This window comes from Diprion similis, chromosome 9 (genome assembly GCF_021155765.1).
Source record: "Diprion similis isolate iyDipSimi1 chromosome 9, iyDipSimi1.1, whole genome shotgun sequence".
Lineage (NCBI taxonomy): Eukaryota > Metazoa > Arthropoda > Insecta > Hymenoptera > Diprionidae > Diprion > Diprion similis.
In genome coordinates this window covers 3992024-4013105 of record NC_060113.1, presented here as the reverse complement: position 1 = coordinate 4013105, position 21082 = coordinate 3992024, and the positions used below count along the sequence as shown (strand labels likewise).

Below are 21082 nucleotides of genomic sequence, written 5' to 3'. Positions count from 1 at the left end.
AAACGCTTTGCGGAAACACCCTGCACGCAGCGTGGGGGGTTCGATATTATATATATATATATATATATATATATATATATGTAAGGCATTTCAACCCGACACCGACCTATACGCATATATGACTCTTCAACGTTGGCGATTTTGTTTATTTTTTATATAACTATGGTGTAGAGTGTTGTACAAAAAAGAAAAAAAAAAAAAAAAACAATCAACCGTTTCTTTCACTGATTTTGAAATTTTTCGAACCACGAGTTTGATTTTTATAATTTACTGCTGATTGAAAGACAAACAGCAGAATTTTCTATAATGAATAGCCCTATAATAATCTATATTGGGTAATTGAAATTTTTCTCATAAATTCTTTGATAGGTATAAGAAAAATTATTAGACCGAGATGGATGTGGGGCAAGATTTTGTGATTTTAGAAGTTATATAAGTAGCGGCGAAAGAAGTAATTTTAAAAGTTGGATTAATCGAATTGAATATGAATTTTATGAAATACAAATTTATGTTTCACAAGTTTCTTCAAGAATTAGGTATATAAATATACGGACAAGTCTAACAATTATATTCCGATAACGATGTCGATAAAGATACGAAAACAATTCACGTTTAAAAGCTCAATTAGGTCCAAGTGATAAACTTTGACGTGGCATTTTGTTGCGGACGGTAAGTCCGAGAAAGTTCAAACTTGGTGAAGTTTTAAATCTTGGTACACGATACAAGATGCAAAAATTTCAGGCAAATCAATTCGTCGACGACGTCTTGTTCACGTATATATATATATATATTAGGGTGGTGCAAAAAAACCGACGATTTTTTTTTTTGAGTCTCGTGTGACAAAATGCTAGTTTTTGATGTCTTAAGAGCCCACTCCGAAGGACAGCTCAAAAAAAAATTTCAAGAGGTCGCTCCAAATTTTTTTAAATGTCAGAAATCGTAAAAAAATTAAATTAAAAAAATTATATTTTCAGTATTTTGTTTGATTTTTAATTCATGTCGTGGTGTATTGTTGTCGATTCTTTCTTACTAAATTAAAGAAAAAAAATTGATGAAATTTTAATATGAATATTAAAAGGTCGCTCGAAAAGATCTAAAGAAATACACCAAAAATTTGAAAAAAAATTATGAGCGACCTTTCAAAATTCAAATTTTGAACTGAAACTTTTGGAAACTTATTTTTTTCTTTGTCTATAAAATTATACCGTAACGAGAAATTTTTTTTTTTTTTTTAATCGATTTTTGACGATTTCTGACGTTTTAAAAAATGTGGAACGACCTCTTAAAAATTTTTTTCTGAACTGTCCTTTGGACTGGGTTCTTAAAACATCAAAAACTAACATTTTGTCACACGAGAATCAAAAAAAAAAAAAAAATAGTCGGTTTTTTTGCGCCACCCTAATATATATATATATATATATATATATATATATATATAAAATATTTCGACATTCTATAATCTGAATGTATTTATTTTCTTTACAAGACTTTGCAAGTAATTATACATAGACCTAATAGTTTACCATGGCTGTATCTATGTTTATTAATTAATTTATCGGTTCCTCGCCGTTGTTGTAGGTATCGTAGTGTCAAATTCGGGGGGTGGTATTCCCGTGGGAATAGCAGTCGCCCGTCAGAGGCTGCAGCACCAGGAAACGTCGTCGTCGACGACGAGGAACGTCTCCTTGAGTCATCACACGTCTCACCACGCGAGCTATCATCACTTCCAGCCGGACACTATGGGTAAGTCAAAGCTCCTATACCTAGATATATATATATATATATATATGTATATAATACACCTGTGCCTTGATTATTATTTCAACGTTGCTGCTGCTGCATGGCCTTAATTATTTTCCGGCTGAAAGCTGCGAGAAAATCAGGCCGTCGTCAACGTAAAGTATACACAAACCAATATAATGCTGTTCCGTCGACGACGTTGCGATTTCCGTCAAGGTATAATAACGCGGAAATAGAACAGTCAGCGTTTTTATGTCGTCTAATTACCGTCCAAAGATCATCTATCGCGACCTTTCGAAATCCGAAAAGAAGAGAAAGAAAAATAAAAATAAAGAAAGAAAGAAACATGAAATTTTTAATCCGTGATTGAGTTTTTATACGAAATTACAGAAAGAAATCTTTCATTTTTGTACAAGTTTATCATTTTCTTTTATTGCATTCGCGAAAAATTGAAGAGATTTTTTTTTGATTTTTTTTGCTATAACGTATTCGCTGAGGTGTGATTATATTGTTTGTAAATGAGAAAGTTGATTTAGTAAAGTGTTATCTTTTTTATTATTCGTATCCTGTGACGAATAATGTTGACGATTTTCTGATGTTAAAATCACGCTAGCTTTGCGCATATTGCTATAATACAACTATATTTATAAATATTGAAATTCCATCGACGCCGCGGGGTGGAATGTTTCAAATATCGAACATGGGATATTAACAAGGGTCGAAAGTGGGGCTGGTTATTATACGTACACCTATGCATTATATACAGTTCATGTATTACACGATATAATATCATATTTATAAAAAGCTTCTTATATAATTTCATTGACGCTACATGAAAGCGATCTTGTGTCATATTTATCAAGTGGGACTAAATTGAAAATATATTAGATATATATATATATATATATATATATATATAGTTAGCTACTAATTATATAATAACCATAATAATGGTGATATTAGTGAATTCTATAAGTGAATATATAAGGCCAATATTTATCTCGAAATGGAAAGATTTTTATATGCATTTTACACGCACTTTATGCGCACTGCGGTGATATAAACTGACCTATAATGGAATATTAGATGACGAATTAATTTTCGAAAATTCCGAACCGAACCGCGATTATAGTTGGTTAGTTATACATATAGCCCCGGAAATCAGAGGGAATTTCATTATCCATATATACATATATATATATATATAGCTGTATTATGCATTATTATGTATTATACCTGCAGGACGCGTTTGAAATTTTAAACAAAAGCATATAGTATTATATAATATGAAATTTCGATATCGATTCCTATATACATATACTAGATGTATATATTATAACTGCGAATATATATAACGCTAATACGATACATCTATATATGGTTTATAACTTTTTCACTTATACGGTTATACAGGCACGTGTTAATTGATTTTTATCTTAATGCATCTGTATAAAGAACGCGTCAGTTATTTAATAAATATATATATACCTACATATTCGTACGTATAATAATCAAGTCGAATTTTAAGACCGTTTATTCTTCACTTCATCATCGTGCGTGGCTAATACCTAGAAAAAATTTCAGGCATTCACGAATCATTACTGAATATTACAGATATCTGCACACTGACCGACAATCGCGGTGTATATCAATTGTTTGAAATTTTTTTTTAGGTATATATCTATAACAAATATCGGTGATAATTTCTTTTTCTTCAATCTGCTATAATATATAATACGCATATATATATATATATATATATGTATTATAATAACGTCAAGATATCCGTAAGATTTTCTTTCAATTGCGATTCGAAAAATGAAATTCCGAACGGCGATTTATTGCCAATAATAAAAATTTCACTAATTATTTTTAGCTCAGATCAGTCAGTCAGTCACACATGCAGATATATATATATACCTATATATATATATGTAGCATATACAAATCAGCCATGCAATATGTAATAAGTTATGTAAAGTAGCCGGTATACAAGTGTGTAATACCTACTGTAATGCATATCTGCGGCCGACGCGGCCTGGAAAGCTGCTAGGCTAGGCTCGGCTCGGCTCGGCCATGTTTCCAACCGAAGGCTGTTAAGAAGGGGTCTTTGTGTGTTTGTTTCTGGGGGCGTCCAGGAGGTACCGCGGCCATGACAGTGGGCGGGGCTACGCTGGTGCATTGTGGGGCCGCGGGGGAAGATCGGCCTGCCCACCTGACCATACCCTCAGCCACACTTCCGCCCGGGCTGAACGCCGCCCTCAATTCAACCCTGAATTCAACCCTCGGGAGCCTCGGGAACGCCGCCGCCGCCGCCGCCGCCGCCGCCGCCACAACCGCCACGGCTTGGCCACACACTTTTTGGCAGTATCCAACCGCAGGTGAGGTCACGAAACGTTTCACGTCGCCACCGGTCAAGGTCTCGATACTCTGGGTGGATGTATTCGAAGGTCGACGCACCCGGAAGTCGAGTCGAGGGAACCTTTCGAACGTTTTTACTTTTCTTTTCTTTTCTTTTTTTTTCTTTTTTTTTTTCTTTTCGAGAAACTCGAGGGATGTTGTTTAAATACTCGCGAGGGATGGTTTGACGAGTTTTTTTTTGTTTTTTTTTTTGTTTTTTTGTATGCGGGAAGTTGCGTTATATGTATATTATATATGTACATACATATCTATATACAATGTATGTACGGTAATCTCATTATCGTTGATATTATTTATTACGATAGGAAACTGTGATTGTATTGAAGTTTTTATTGTGTTGTTAGGATGAAAATTGTTGAGTTTGACAAGAGTTATTTAAATTATTTTAGCTTGATGATGCAATTTTCTTTCTTTTTTTTTTTTTCGGTCAATGTACGCAATCCTTGTCGTTTTAATGTACCTACCTATAAAGTTATGTATCTAATTCTCTGTCTAAAACGCGAATAGATGAATTACCGTGATTACAGTTATTTGAAACTAAATTTTTAATATACAGTCTTGGTGATATTTGCAATTTATGTACAATAATATTTTCTTATAAACTTCGAAGAATGATGGTTAAAAATCGTACGATCAGTGGTTTTAATTTGGTTTTAATTTTCATCGTATATATATATATATATATATATATGGAAAATAGTTTTTTGCGAAATGGTTTTCAAATAATGCTTCGCAGCTCGAATGCATTTTTTCGATGATATAAAGCTTGCAGTCGGTGTATATTAACGTTCCAGTAATCTGAATTTCATTGAGATATCGAACAGCAATAAGCAATTGATCGTTATAATGGTCAGTTTTCAGGTCTTCTTTAAAAACCGCAAATTCACTCCAATCGCGGGTCTATTTTTCCTTTTTTTACAAAGTCGTGAGAATAATCGAATCCTGAGTCACCGTTGCCGCGGTAGTACCTATACAATTTCCAAGAGTCACGCATACGAATCGAATCACTGATGTGCAGTGAAACAGATCGAACGTTGATGAGAACAAAATAAATAACAAAAAAAAAAAAAAAAAAAGAAGAGAAGCGCGCGTATACTTTAACGGACACTTATATTGTTTATATATAAATAACCGTACAAACGGCGTATTTCTATTTTGATTTTTTGATTATTTTCTTCCTATATGTATCTTTTGTCTTAAACTTGAGATGCGGAGAATCGCTGAGTGTGAATAAAATTTATAAGATCAAGGTCGGATATGGTAGCTTAAAATTAGGTTGGTATTAATTGACGAAAGTATATAGGATAACGATTTCTTCGATTTTATTTATTAACCACAAAGCACGTGGGATAATATGCAGGATATATCGCATCAGGCAATGATCTGACCCAGTCCCGTTATAATTCTATGTCGGCTTCGTGAAACGTTCATACAAAGTCAAATCTATTTGCGCATGCATATAATATCGTTGGTACATACCTATTATTACAGATTTAAGGTATAACATTTCAACCAGCTAACAGGTTTCGATCTCTCGTTTAACGATATATATATATATATATATATTAACTACATGTACAATAAAGCTATCAACGTTTCGTTACATGCATTCACCTACTTCTTATAATGCTCATGTACCAGCGATCTTTCTCCGTACATTGACGGTTTATATTCGAACCGTTTATTCTACACGCACCCTGAACAATCGTTTCACTTATCTTATGTTTGAGACGGCGGTATGTAAGCTCTATCATTGTCTACGTAAATTATACTTAACCTGTTGTTTCCGCATCTTTACAACGTCTTTTAAACGTAGGTTAACCATTCCTTCAACTATTCTTGCGGGACTGTTATCAGTATTTTCCTGATCAGAGTTTTGCTTCATGCAATTTTATACATATATATAATACATAGCAGAATATAGCATATGCTTAAAAAACAAAACTGCAACATGTGGGAAAAAGTTTTCTTCTTTTTTTTTTTTTTTTTTTTTTTTGTTATGAATTTCTCTTCACATTAACGTATAAAAGATGTACTATATATCTACTATATGAGTTTTTATGACAGTTTTGAAGAAAAGAATTTTTTTTGTTTTCGACCTCCGGATTTTATTTGATCTCACTGACAATGAGGCGGAGAGCAATTATTATGTCGAGAGGAAACGTTGATCTTCGCGATTCGCATCATATTGCCATAATAATAATAATAATAGTAATAATAACAATAGAAAACTTTTGTGTATAGTGTATAAAATTTGACACTTTGCCCAACATGATCTTCGGATTCTGTAACTTCCGGGTATAAATTGCGCCATAAACGGCGTCTCGCAGTTTTGACAAACGTGTCTCGGTTAAGCAAGCCGTGAAAATACAGCTTCCATCGGGAATTACGCGTTTTACAGAATTGCATATCTGGTCAATGAAAATTTTTGGCTGAAATAAAAATGAACGAGTTTTTAACGCTGGCCGTCTTCCCGAAATTCGACCATCTGTAGCCTATCGTCGGATTTACAAAGATCTTAATTAACGTAGTATCTTATTCATAATGACGTTATAGGTATTACAATTATTATAACTTTGTTCGCGCAGAGTGATAATTCACGTCCACATTATATGTATACCTGTAACGTAAGTAACGTAGGTATCATTTTGTCGGTATAATAACGAGCCAATGGACTCTGTTATACAGGTACCTTATAGACAGGTATGTATAAGGAACTGATTACCAAACACTCGGCATTCATAGACGTTGAAGTTGAAAATGATCTCTTCACGATATGACTGACTTTGAATTTCATTCGTTGGTATATATTTTGTAATAAGCAGGCGCCGGCTCCCGATAAGTTTCGTAAACGTATTTAATACCGTAAGTCGTAAATCGCGCTGAGGGGTAAAAACCTTATAGCGTTGTAAAAAAAAAAAAAAAAAAAGACAGTTAATATTTTAAAAAGAAACTCTAAAAGGAAACGAAAAAAAATTAGTACATACATACATACATATATTTATATAGGTATATAAACCATTCCCTGCATCTCAAAGCTGAGAAGGCCTGACGGGCGAACGAGTTTCAGATACCCCCCCCCCCCCCCCCCCCCCTCCCGAGCCTATATATCAAACTCATTATCGTCTTTCATCCGACAGCGATGCCGATGGACCCTGTGGGCTTCCCTCAAATGGGAATCGGAGGTCTTCAAGGCGGTCTTCAGCTCGTCAGGGACCCGTCAACCGGACACCTTCTTCTCATACATGCCACAGGTAAAAGAAGTGAAATTCCCATGATATTCGCAGGTATCTAGCTTACGATTAATTAATATCATAAGCCCAGATACGAATGTACGTGTTATATTAGAATGACGAAGAAATTCGATGCAGGTAATTCATGCGGAAGAAATTATGTGTACTTAACGGCGGAAAAAATACACTTTTATACCCAAGTACACAGAAACCTTAAGCGACTTTGATTTAACCCTTAAACGGTGATGGGGGGTGTCTCGTGCCTCGACGAAACCGTCTCACGTTTCACGTCTCTTCACGTTTTCCTTTGTTTACGTGATTATATTGCTTAAACAATTGATCAAATCAGCAGTATAATGATTGGTCCTTATTCTAGGATAGTTAATGAGATTTCACGAATTTTTCGGAATTTTTTAGAGCACTTTACACATACGTTACCATTTAAGGGTTAAACATAATATTGTAATATCTACCGGAGGGTATAAAATTTGTTCAGATTCGTTTGTTTCTATCTTTTCTTTTTTCAAGTGAAACTTCTTTAGCCACGTTGTGATTTGAAACTAGATGAAACGAAAAAGCGACACTAAAAAGAGACAAACACATACGTTTATAGGATTTAGCCTGAGAGAGAATGAGATGAAACACGTTATACAGTGTTTCCTATTATCTCGATCTCCTCTTTGTGCGGTGCTTCGTACCCCCCCCCCCCCCCCCCCCCCCACCATACCTCCTGAGCGTTGTAAATATCGCACTGCCTAAACTTGCTCTGGCCCGAGTGTTCTACGTGTGTATGATGTTTGTGGGTATGTTAGTACGTGTGTGTGCGCGCCTGCGTATTAGGAAGCCTTGGGAAAAGGCGTCATAGCCGGCGTGGTGTATTGTTCGCGAGTATCGTTTGTGTAAATATTTTTCATCATTTGAGTAAAAAGATTTTTCAACTATGCCGAAAACTAATGCCGAAAAGTGTCGTGAATATCGGCAGAAGAAAAGGAAAGAAAACAAGTTTAAGAAGGTCGCCAAATGTTCAACGGAACGTGTTCGTGAATTTCGTGCACGCCGAAAGGCGTTACTAAATGTGATAAATAATATTTCTAATACTGCCAATGTACAAAATAGTGAAAAAGATCGTTGTAAGTATGTACATACATACTTGAATAGTTTCTAATGAACAAATTTCGGTCCTAATACTTACTGCTCATAGATCACATTCGTAATATTGGGACATCACGTTTATAGACTTATTTGTTATTCTTTTTTCCCACGATTCCCAAGTGGATACAGTATTGAATGTGCAAGGTGATGCTGCCTCGTTTGCACATTAAATATTGTGTAAATAATGATTGTGATTAGCCGAATAATTTTCATGAAGATTACACGTTAGCACGTGTTTAATAATTTTCTAAATTTTTTCATTCAAACCTCTTTACCAACGTTGTGATTTGAAACTAGATGAAACGAAAAAGCGACACTAAAAAGAGACAAACACATACGTTTATAGGATTTAGCCTGAGAGAGAATGAGATGAAACACATTATACAGTGTTTCCTATTATCTTGGTCTCCTCTTTGTGCGGTGCTTCGTAGCTCCCCCCCCCCCCCCCACTCTTGTCTATTAAGCTTTGTACAATCGCACTGCCTAATACTTGCTCCGGCCCGAACGTTCTACGTGTGTATGATGTTTTTAGGTGCGTTAGTACGTGTGTGTGGGTGTGTGTGTGCGCCTGCGCATTAGGAAGTCTTTGGAAAAGTCGTCATAGTCGGCGTATAGTGTATTTTTAATCAGAGACAAAAAGCAAAAAGTTTCACTTCGATCGCGCGTGGCTTCTAGACACAAATTTTGATTTTTATTTTTCTTCTTCATCTTCTTCTTCTTTCTTTCTTTCTTTGCTGTTAAATTTTGGAAAGGGTTTATTATAGGCACGATTGTACATCTTCTACGGTGTGTTCGCGATGGGATATAAAGATCATGGTCTCGGTTTCCGCCGTTTCACTCTTTCTTATTTTTCTTCTTACTTGGGTACTACATACATACATACATACATATATACTTCTATATACATATACAGTTATACACACACGTATACACTGTCATCAGCAGACTCTTCATTTATTATCGCATTTATGACCGCCATATAACGAAGCGGGCCGCGGCTATATCATGCCGCTGGACTGGCTGACGACCATGCCATGCACCACCATTATCGTCCGTTTTATAAATATACCCTATGGCCCATGGCATAGGTTCAGGCACGCGGTTATATGTATACCAGTATTATATACGACATATAGAACGATGGCTGAACGTAAGGCCTGTTGCTGCTGTGCATATGCAGCGCATATTTGGATTGGATGCTACGCCTATCAGCAGCCTGCAGTCTCTATGCGCAGCTCGTATCAACTAGCATACATACATACATACACACATGCATATGAAACATACCTATTCCTACATGTATCTTTGCATGATCCATAAGTATAATTGAGCAGCTGTGATCCGAGGAAGATCGATTGGTATTTAAAAAATTAACCGGCAGGTGCAGCCTTATTATATATGTATTATTTGTGTGACTCCGTTTTGAATTTCATCCGAGCGTTTGTAACTTAATTAATGATCCTTTTTCTTCCTTCCTTCCTTCCTTGCTTTAGGAACCCTTGAGACGCAATTTGTACCGTGGATCGTCTGTAAATTCCTATATCTATATAATATATATACAGTGGGGGGGATAATTAATGGTTTTATTGAAATTGACGACTTTTTTATTTTAGTCGTTCTATATTATACATGGCAAATAATCTGTAACAGAAGTGGTGAAATATTTGAAATCGTGGGGGTTTCTGTCGTATTTTATGACTTGTTATGTGCGAAATCGATTTCATTTTTTAAATACTATTCTATCATCGTCGGGCTAACACTCGTCACGTTACATTTTCTGAAACTTTGATGAAAATTTTAAATTCGACCCATGCACGCATGTGAATATATATACATTATACATGTATACAGGTACCTACATGTTTCTTCAATTTTTAACACATCATTTTCCACGGATATCTGATGTACCTACGTTTCATGTACATTTTATTATCGTGTAGAATCACCTGACGTTTTTCCCAAGCCCAGACGGAGTGCGTATATATTGTATATATGGTTAATTCTAATTTGAAATGCACCCCGTATAAAAAGACCGTCCTTATGTATTTTTCATATACTCGATGTGTAAATATACCGCTTGCGTATGTAGATCATTGTATACAAAATCGCGATCAGAATTGAACTTGATTTATATCTCGTTTGAACTTGAAACATCTGTATACACACACCTACTTTATAAAAAATTTTAATCTTCGTTTTATAATCCCTTACTATGAACTTGTCACTATAAATATAAAAATCCTGCAGCATCTATGTATGTATATATGTATATATAAATATATATGCATATAGTATACGTCACGTGGCCAAATTAATAAACGGTTTTTAAATACACGCACGATATTATATTTATAAATTTGAAAAAAAAACAAAAAAAAAAAAAAAAACAACAAATAATAATAAACTTGTTGAATGACAATAGCTTATGAATGATTGTTTATACGCTTTGCCGCAGCAGAACAAGTTCAGCAGGCTGTGGTTTGGCCAAACTACTCGGGTAACAGCGGAGGCAACGTTGGTCCCCCACCGCTTTTGCTGCCTCCGCCCCCGCCCCCGTCTCTACAACTTCTCAGCGATATTGGGGGTGCTCGTATCGTACTCACCGACAGCAAACGGAAACAGCAGAACAACTTACCCATTGTCAAAATCGAAGCTGATTGCAGCAACAGTCCGACTACTATCATTAGTAAGTTTGACCCGTTCCTGAGGTCCTTTATGCCTATATACCGCAGTATTTCATTCGCTATCTCCACTGTCTATACGTGATATAGATACTCGATTGAATTCGTTATAGAAAAGAACTCGATTCATTATTATTATTGTTATTGTTGTTGTTGTTGTTGTTATTCTGTTCTCGTAGTACCGATTCTCAAATAAACGTGATTCGAATCGCACGTGACGTAATACTCGTTTTGTCAATTAAATTTCCATCAAGTTTTCATCTTGAAAGAATAAAAACATTGCATCGTTTAAGAGTTCGTATTAACACGTGTTACAAATTGACCAAATGATAGAAAAAATAAACGATGTCTTTCAGATTTTTCAATGATAAATATACAACAGCACGGTCAAAGGAAAGAAAGTAAAATAAAATAACTTAACTATAGCAGGAATGAGAGGAAAAGAAATTTGCAAAGTTAATAACGATATGAATGATTTCAGCATCCGCCGAATCGACGAAAGCTCTGCAAACTGTGACATCGATGTCCGGCGCACTGATTCCCGATTCGCCACTCGTTACCACCCTCCATTATTATCCGCATGCACCAGCTCTGGTGCAAATCAGTCAGGCGGAACCGGCTCACTGCAGGTCACAGGTGAGCTCGATGCAACCTGAAGTTTCTCACCGTAAACAGTAATTAACGATCAGTAAGAACATAGCGAAATCCGAAGGGGTTACACCCTTCAGTCAGGAGGCCGATAAAAGGAATTTTTCGAGGATTTTTCACGAGGAGACTTGTCAATTTTCTAATATAAAAATTTATACACGTATCGGTGTATATTTATCGGCGAGGAAAAAAGCTTCGATTAAGGACTGAAAATATATTCTTGATGGTTGTGTAAAAATTTGAGACTAATCGATTCACCCGTTACCAAGAAATCTTACTCACTGACATTGAAAATATAGTTTTGAGAAAACGTGTTCAACATTTCAAAAGCACTTTCAAACGTGAACATGAAATTTTTTGTGTATACACTTGAATATATGTAAAGTATGAAAATGAAAAAAAATCTATTTCTGAAAAATCTCGACTAGGTATAACCCCTTAAGTTTTTCCTTCTTGGTTCCAGGCGACTTCACCAGTTTCCTGCCTCACACCGCCTCCGGAATCGACGTCCATACCGGTTATCGAAACGCCGGAAGTGACACCGATCGGTGTTCAGGACGCCTCGAATCAGACGGACTCGCCTGACGATGAGGAGATTCCAGTTCTTGACGCCGTCGTCAAGCAGGAACAGAATTTGAGCCCCTGCCAAATGCTAGGAAGTAGCAGCAGCAACGCGAACAACACGACGAATTTCGAGACAGTCTCGTCGCCGGAGAAGTTCTGCAACATCGTGAGGATCACAAGCGTGAACAGTAGCAGCGTTTGCAATGTCGTCGGCAAGGTCGAGAAGACCGAGAACACGTCAATCGGCGTTCACGAGTGTCCCGGGTACTCGACGACCAGTCCAACGAGGCTGGACTGCGACGTAGACAGGAGCATTACGTCTGTTGATAGAACGATTGAGCACGTTGTTAACTGTCATGCCCAGGAAGAGAGGATCGTGTCGGATCTTAGATCCGGGCTTAAGATCATCGAGATAACCGAGGAGAACTGCGACAGTTTTCATGAGAATTTGGAGTTCTTTAGCAGGCGGAAGGGATCTGACCATTCGGTAAAGGTCAGCGAACTTGGCAGACCTCAGTCTTCGGCTGTCGAAGAGAGGAAGGAGAAGGGTTGCGGAACCACCGGCGTCGCCGGGGTCAAGACCAAGGTCGAAGCCGTCGAGGCTCCTTCGGTCAGGATCGAAGAACTTAAAGTTGAGAACTTGAACGCTTCGCCGAAGAAGATCAATTTCGATCCTTCGTCAAAGGCTTCGGCGCAGAATTCTAACTGCGTGAGCTGTCATGCGAAATTAGAAGCTCCGAGTCTTCATAATCATTCCGATGTTGTCAAGAAGTCTTTCGACATGCCGTCGATCGACTCTGAGGAACAAAATTGCAAACAAGTCGTTGTTAAGATGGAAAAAGAGGACACGTTTACAGATTGTATTTACTCGCAAAAACCGCAACCCCAGACGCAAACGATCCTGCATTCCGGTCAGCTTCAAACTAACGAGAAATCGAAGTGTCAGGAGAGGATTGGCGAACCGGCGAAACGACACTCGGTGGAAAAGTTTCATCCCGGTATCGAGAACGTGGTTGAAAAATTGAAGAAAAACGCGGCTGCTGCTTTGCAGGATATTAGGAAATCGGAGGATGACGGGCAGGTGAACAGAATCTCGATGAATTCCGAGAATCATTTGCGCGTTTTGAAAGTCGAGGATAACGGTTGTCAGGTGAGTTCCGGCGAAAATGTTGAGAATGTTACTTATACGATGGAAAACCGGGATCCTTTGTGGACTTCCTCCGTGAGTGAGAGGATCAAGCACGAAGAGAAAAATGATAATCTGCGAAAACCCGAGGAATCCGGAAAGCGGATCCCTTTGAACAACAAAATTCCGAATGTAAAACGACCGGAGAATCACAGTTATAATTCACCGAAAAAAAATTACGTATTCAACAATTACACGTTGAACAACAACCTCGAGGAACGACCTGACAACGATATTTCATCCATGAAATCCGAATCTCTGGTTACTCAGCCGCAGGTCTATCCTCCGCCTCCCAAGAAGGAGTATGTATCAAAAATATCGGGAGTAAATAGTGGCGCCATTTTGACAACGGACGGGGCAAAGCTTCCGGTAAAATTCACTGACACGAAATCGAACGTTTCGAAAACGAAACTGGCGGTGGATTTGAGCGGGCTTGAATTGCTGTCGAACAGTATCGAGCAGTTCGAGCACCTGAAGCCCGGCTTTGAGGCCGCGAGATCGCAGGAATCCGAGAGCGGCACCGAGTTTCCGGAATCGCCGAGTAAGCTGAGAACCATATCTCCGCAGAGCGAAAGCAACAACAACAATGTCGACAGCCCTTTGGGGCTGCTTTGCGCGTTGGCGGAGCAGAGGTTCATGGAGGAAGTCGTCGGCGATGAGCCAAAGAAATTGTCGATAGTCGATAATTCCGAGGAGATATCGCAAGCCGGGAGATTGTTGTTGAATTTGGGAAAGGCGAACGCCGTTTTAAGGGAAGAGACGGCTCGTCCCGAGAAGAGGAAACACTCCAAGGACGGTGAAGACGAGCTTTACGAGGACGCGAAGAAACCGCGGATTGAGGCATGCGAGATCGCCTACGAGAGGCCGAAGAGTAGTATTCACAAACCGTACGAGGAATCGGCTAATTGCAAGCAGAGCGAATTTAAAGAGAAAACAAGACGCCAGATCGATTTCTCGAATAGAAATTTCGCCGGGTTCAATAATACGGCGAAGAAAGAAGAGGACGGAAAGACAGCGGATTCATCTGCTGATTGCAAGGCGTTTCGAGCCGGTGGAATTAACGGACAGGAACGGCCTGTGAACAATTTCGAAGTTGAAAATGGTCGCGTTCATGGCTCTTACAAGAAGAAATACGAATACTACATACGCGACAGCAAGGATTACCTCGACGAGAGATGTCGCGATAATGATTTCACCGATTCCGAGGTCGAGCAGAACGCCCTGGAGGGTGACCATCTCGCTAAACACTCCCTACCCGAAAACGGGGGTGTGAAAAATCTCCACCCTGCGACGATCGACGACTGCCGTGATTCCCATCACAGGTATCGAAGTCAACAGGCCGAAGTAGAGGCGAAGAAATTCATCGCCCGTAAAGGACAACCCGACGGTGACACCGAATGGCCGAACATGGACGCCATGGAGCTTGACATGCGGGTGAAGCTCGCTGATATTCAGAAAAAGTACAAAGAAAAGCAGAAGGAACTGTCCAGACTCACACCGAAAAAGGACGACAAAAAGGGCCCTGGAAGACCCAGGAGAAAGAGTCATTCTTCAAGGTGAGAATACCTTAGAATCAATTGTCGTTTTTTCTTAAATACTCCTGTGAAACTTGAGGGTCTCTTTTCTGGACTACTGTATTCTCCTCTTTCTGCGCATTTTTTAGTAGTTCACACTTCATAGTTCTTCTTTACATGATTAGCATCTACGAAGAAATACTAAGCTTTTAATCCACCAAAATGTATCATCGCTGTAGAATGAACTGCATATTCAGCATTTGAAACTACACTTTTCACTAGAAAGAAGTGATAATACTCTTCGAAAAATAAAAAAAGAGACTGCACAAAAAAAATTGTGAAACTGTATATGTTTGAGTTTATGGAAAATTATTGCGAAGACTATGTTCGAGTATGGTTTTCACTAAACCGTTCATTTCATTGACACTCGAATTGCAAGATATTAAGCAAATACCAAGCTATCGATAGGTCTCTGTAATTTTCTCATAACTCTGATTGACATCAGCTCGGAATATGACGGCGTTATTCCATCGCCACCGGCCCTGGAGATGATTGAATCCCCGCAAAAGTCGAGGGTACGTTCTCCGGAGGTAGTATCACCGCCTCTGACAGCTGGGGTGGTAGGAATGCCGCGATGCAACGTGAATTTGGTAAAACTCGGTGAGCCCCGAAGTCACATCAAGCTTCTGGATAGCATCCCGAGCATACCGATACCAGTGCCACCCGTTGCATCACCAATCACTGTCTTACCAACGAGTACAATATTGCAGGATACCGAAGAGAAGAGTTTAACAAGGGTAGGAACCATTTGTTTAGGCTTAATATGTATACCATAAAAAGAAAAATTTTTCCCTTTGTTTAACGCCGTCCATCCAAAGGGAATACGTAAGATGTACAAAACAATATGAAAATATGCAGCTGGGTACCTTGATAGTAATTTCGATTGAATAATTTCAGCTTGAATACGATACGTCATCGCCTGCTCCTACTCTCACCGGCCTAAGCTCAGCATCGAAAAAACGAAAGGTCGGTAGACCCAGGAAACTTATGTGTGCTTCCGGTAGCATAAGGCATCTGACCGAAACAATCGTGGCAAAGAAACCGAAGAGCAAAGCTTCGCTGGTTAGTTATTTACTGGCAGCAAAAAATCGTCACCTCCAAAACAAGGTAAGAGTCAAAGTAAATTTGTGCTCTAAAAATTATTGAATGTAAAATATTTTGTAATTTGAATTGGAAAGGAAAGTGATGTACATTATTTTGATTCTAGTTGGTTAATAAGACGGGCTACACACCTCTACCATTTAAAACGTTGGGTATATCTGCCTCAAAGGCAAATGCTAAAGTACAAAAAACTTCGAAGCTTTTGGCAAAAGGTAAATCGAAACCGGTCAAGCAAACGCCGTTGCATAACAAAAGCGTGATCAGCTCAATAATAGCGGAGAAGGAAAAGTTTAGCACGAATGCAAAGCTTGAAAAACAGGTGAGTAAGGTAAAGCCAAAATTGAAAGCCGAGGCGAAGCTCAAGACCTGGGAAGATGACGAAAACGGTGAATGGAACAATGTGGCCGAGAATATTCCACCCTCGGACATCCCATCGCGGATTGAATCTACAGAGGAAATGAAAATCATGCCAGTCGAAAAGAGTGAACGGGACAAAGAAAAGCATGAAAAGTCGAAAAAGAAAAAACGGAAATCCTGCTCATCATCGCCGAAGAGACGAAAGTCGGGAGACCGGGATTCAAAAGACTCAAAACGGCGGAAGTCAATCGAGTACAAAGAGTGCAAAGAATGTGCGAAGGTTGCGAAAACTGAGAAGAGTGAAAAGACCGCAGAGAAAATTGAGAGTGTTACGAACAAGTGCAAACTAACTGCCGCTCATTTGGCTATTGATCAGCTAAGAGTTCTTACAGCAATGGGTGGCCTGTTTTATGCCGGCAGGCTTAGCGCCGTACAGGCTCCTGATGTTTACGCCATAACTTTGGACGGCGAAAGGGGGAACAGACCACACATTCATCCGAGAGAAGAAATACTCCGAGATGCTGTAAGTTGATTCCCCTTTTTTGTAAAAATTAGAAGATGGAACGAAGAGAGCTGTTTAGTGGAAAATTCTTCCAAGAGGTACGCTTTAATGCAGCTGGCATTTATTTTTGTTTTTTTCTTAGATTGTGGAAGTCTGCCCAACCTCTACAAGTGAAATAACTCCTGGCACGAGACTTTGCGCTTACTGGAGTCAGCAGTATCGTTGTCTGTACCCAGGAACATCTGTTGAACCTTCCGAACCTGACCCTGAATTAGATGCAAAATTTGTTAGCGTGGAATTCGATGATGGGGATAGCGGTAGAATTGCTCTGGACGACATAAGACTATTGCAGCCTGACTATCCGGTTGTTGGTACGTAGTAATGGATTTTTCTAACGTTTTCTCTGGTTCGTTTTCGTTTTTGCGAAACGATTGCCAAATAGTTTCATCGTCTGACACTACTTTCACGTGATACTTTTACAGTATTCATTTATTCGATTTACTTTGCTCCTGAACAAATTTCATAGTGAATCTCTTGTAATTAAACGACTCTTATCTTTCAGAATATGACCCAAACCCTCTTCTCACCCTTGGTAAGCGTCGTAGACAGACTTCCTTGTCGACAGAAGAAAAACGAATTCCAACAGGGAATCAACAACAGGTGGTTAGCACAACGAATACCTGTGCGGAGATCAAGGCTAATGAATCTTCGAAAACTGAAGATGCGGATTCGAAGGTTGATGATGTTCATCGCGAAAGAAAACGATTGAAGAAGCGAAGAAGAGACAAACTGAAAAGGCTGCACGAGGCTCAGGATGGAAAGAGGAGACATAAGAAGCATAATCTCTGCGAGGAACACAGAAAACAAAAACATAGGAAGCATAGGAAACATCGACGCAGGCACAGTCATCACAGTGGTCACAGCAGTCACAGCGAAGCAAGTCATCACAGGTAATAATACTTGATATTTAATTCGAATCAGGTGTACTGTTTCCGCAAGATCTTTACCTATATATCCGTCACTCGGGCCTGGATAAATCTTTTGATCCGTTTCAAATTTCACTTCACAATCGATCTCACACAGTTTTCGTTGATTCTACAGTGGCGCGGAAAGTTGTTCGGGCCAAAAGAGTGAGGAAGAATCATCGAGTCTTTCGAAAGACGTAGAAGCAGAAGTTCAAGTAGAGGAAAAACAAATTGAAGTGGAAAAGTCACAGCAGTCGCTAGAGGAAATCGATGAGGAAGATGAAGAATTGGTCGAAGAGAAGCAAGACAAGTCGAAAAAGAATGATAAAAAAGCGAAGCCTCGTGAACGGCAAGAATCAGTCGAAAGTCGTAGTAAAATGGCAGCGTTCTTGCCAGCTAGACAGTTGTGGGGTTGGGCAGGTAAAGGGTACCGGAGGCCAGGTGCTAAAGGAAGAGCAAAGAAGCAGTTTTACAAGGCGATCAAACGAGGAAGCGAGACCATTGAGATCGGTGACAGCGCAGTTTTTCTGTCCACCGGAAGACCAGACCGACCTTATATCGGAAGGATCAAATCCATGTGGGAAACGTCTAGCTCAAACATGATCGTCAAAGTTAAATGGTTCTATCATCCCGAAGAAACTGTTGGTTGTCCCACAAATTTGAAATATCCGGTGAGTTGATATTTCTTAACGATCCATAGAATTGTGGAAATCAAGCATAAAAAGTTTGGGGGAACATTGAAAAGACGTCTTTTAATCTATTTCTAATAGTGAAAATTTGGCCGTTTCTATTGTAATTGTTGCTACCACAAAAAGTCTGTAGAGAATATCCTGGAATTTCCATCTCCTGTCTCTGAATTCCCATACTTGTGCGGTGATATTATTTCAAAATATAGGCTTGATTTTGCATAAATATTTTCAGAGGCAATTTACTAGGCGAGCATTCCTAGCACTTTGACTTAATATCCTATCTTTTCTTATTTCAGGGTGCGCTTTTCGAATCGCCTCATACGGATGAGAACGACGTGCAAACAATATCGCACAAGTGCGAAGTACTGCCGCTTGAACAGTACGTTGAAAAATTGAGCAAAGAGCCGCATAGATACTTGACGATATATGACAACAATGACATATATTATTTGGCTGGATACTACGATCCTACAACTTACCTGTTGAATATGCAACCGGGTGTTGTTTGAGAACAGCTTAAGCTGAGGATTAAGTTGACCGGGGTAACTTAATCGTGTGTCAGCTATCAAAATTTGCTAAATAGATGATAATGTATTCGACTAAGAACCCCGTGCGAGAAAACTTGTGACGAAGTTAAAATCACGCTAAATATGACCTCAAGTGCATGTGTAAAGTGACAAAAATCTTCAGCAGTTAAGGCCTTATTTTGGCCTAAAAAAATGGTGAAACCCAAAGTTAAACATCGAGGATATTTTATAAGCATCGTCTTCACCTGTGATTTATCTATATCGTGTAACGATTTCATAAATGGGTAAATAACGATGACTGGCAAAAGAATTTTCGGTATCGTTTAAATCGCTTTTGATAAACAGCGGTGATAAATTCTAATTACAACTACCCGGAAGTTGTGCAAATCAATTTGACAAAACGGAATAACAAATCTGGATGAAGTTTGAAACCTGGTAAATATGTTATATGTCCATCATTCTCGTATGGTAAACATTTACCAGCGAAAGTCATGCGAAACTTCTTAAAGATTTTGAAATGCAACAGTGACGCGAGTGAAAAACGAGAAGACATTTTTCTCTCCATGTAGTGAGCTTATAAAAAAAACTTCTTGAATACAGCCATGACCTTGAGCCTTCGCTTGACAAGATAACATCGCGAAAGTTCAAATTACAAAATGAAATACAAGTTGAACACTTGACACGTATGTAAAACAGGAACGACATTTTAATACAAGTGAATATTTGTATTTTTAAGATACATACAGTATTTAAATTTAATGAGGCGAGGTTTATCGTCAAACACGTTATTGAACGGTGATGTTTCAATATTGTTTATGTTTTCATGTTTTCCATCCGATTCCAATCAATTACGAGATTGGTAAGTGCAGCTAAAATCGGAAAAGATGCAATAATAAACTGCACCGAAAGGCATTAAATGCAAACAATGGTGGCTAAAGAATCTGTAAATATTGTAAATATATTTGAATTTTCATCGTTGATTTATAGTTGTACAAAAATATCATATTATTAATAATAATCATGAACATCGTAATAATAGATCGTATTATAGATTCAAGAAAACGCCTATTCGCTTAAGATTAATTTACTCTTCAAGGAATCAGTTACGACGAAGCGAATGCAGAATATTTTGTAAAGAGTTTCCGCAGTCAGGACCAGCCTTTTTCCAAGTTACGCATGGCGTCGGTTATTGCCATTTATAAAAATTTATTTATACCAGCTATACGATAAGAAAAAATTCTTGCATTTCAAATAATCTGCATCTACACTCACAGGTCTCGGTGAAAGTCCGTCAAATGAATAGATATATAATTACGCTTGCAGAATAAGTCTTTTACCTGATGCAACTATACAAATTTAGTGAAATATTACTTACAATTAGTAATCATCTCGTGTATTCATGCTCTGCGAATTTCGATACCACGATCAATTACAATCTGACACGTGACTATAATGATTAAATCAGTGAATTGATATAATAATCCAGGTTAAATATTGAGAATCGAATTTTATACAGCTTATCCAACGTAAATGATATTTTGTGAAAAGTAATAAAAAAAGGCGATCTTTTTGAAATCGCATAAAAATGATAACTGCTTTACAATCATCGACGTGTGGTATTAACAATAAAATTACCGTAATAGTTCGACACGTCATCATTACGACGGTCTCAATTTTTATGTTTAATTTCATATTTTTCTTCTTGTTAATTCGAATCTTCATTGTCGATAAGTTTATCACTC

The 21082-nt window shown here is 38.3% G+C and overlaps 1 protein-coding gene across 4 annotated transcripts in view; it reads left to right on the top strand.

The window, feature by feature from the left end:
• LOC124410294 overlaps positions 1–20771 on the top strand; it is a 107439-nt gene extending 86668 nt beyond the window's left edge. For 2 of the 4 annotated variants that reach the window (XM_046888546.1, XM_046888544.1), the window contains exons 7-19: positions 1579–1743; positions 3879–4121; positions 7302–7415; positions 11002–11232; positions 11709–11863; positions 12339–15181; positions 15645–15936; positions 16097–16306; positions 16407–17180; positions 17302–17530; positions 17722–18109; positions 18261–18795; positions 19110–20771. In XM_046888546.1, the coding sequence (XP_046744502.1) occupies positions 1579–1743; positions 3879–4121; positions 7302–7415; positions 11002–11232; positions 11709–11863; positions 12339–15181; positions 15645–15936; positions 16097–16306; positions 16407–17180; positions 17302–17530; positions 17722–18109; positions 18261–18795; positions 19110–19322 (6392 nt within the window). In that variant the 3' untranslated portion in view covers positions 19323–20771. The remainder of the gene's footprint in view (positions 1–1578; positions 1744–3878; positions 4122–7301; positions 7416–11001; positions 11233–11708; positions 11864–12338; positions 15182–15644; positions 15937–16096; positions 16307–16406; positions 17181–17301; positions 17531–17721; positions 18110–18260; positions 18796–19109) is intronic. The other 2 variants (XM_046888545.1, XM_046888547.1) reach the window with 2 other exon arrangements.
• Positions 20772–21082: the final 311 nt, after the last annotated feature.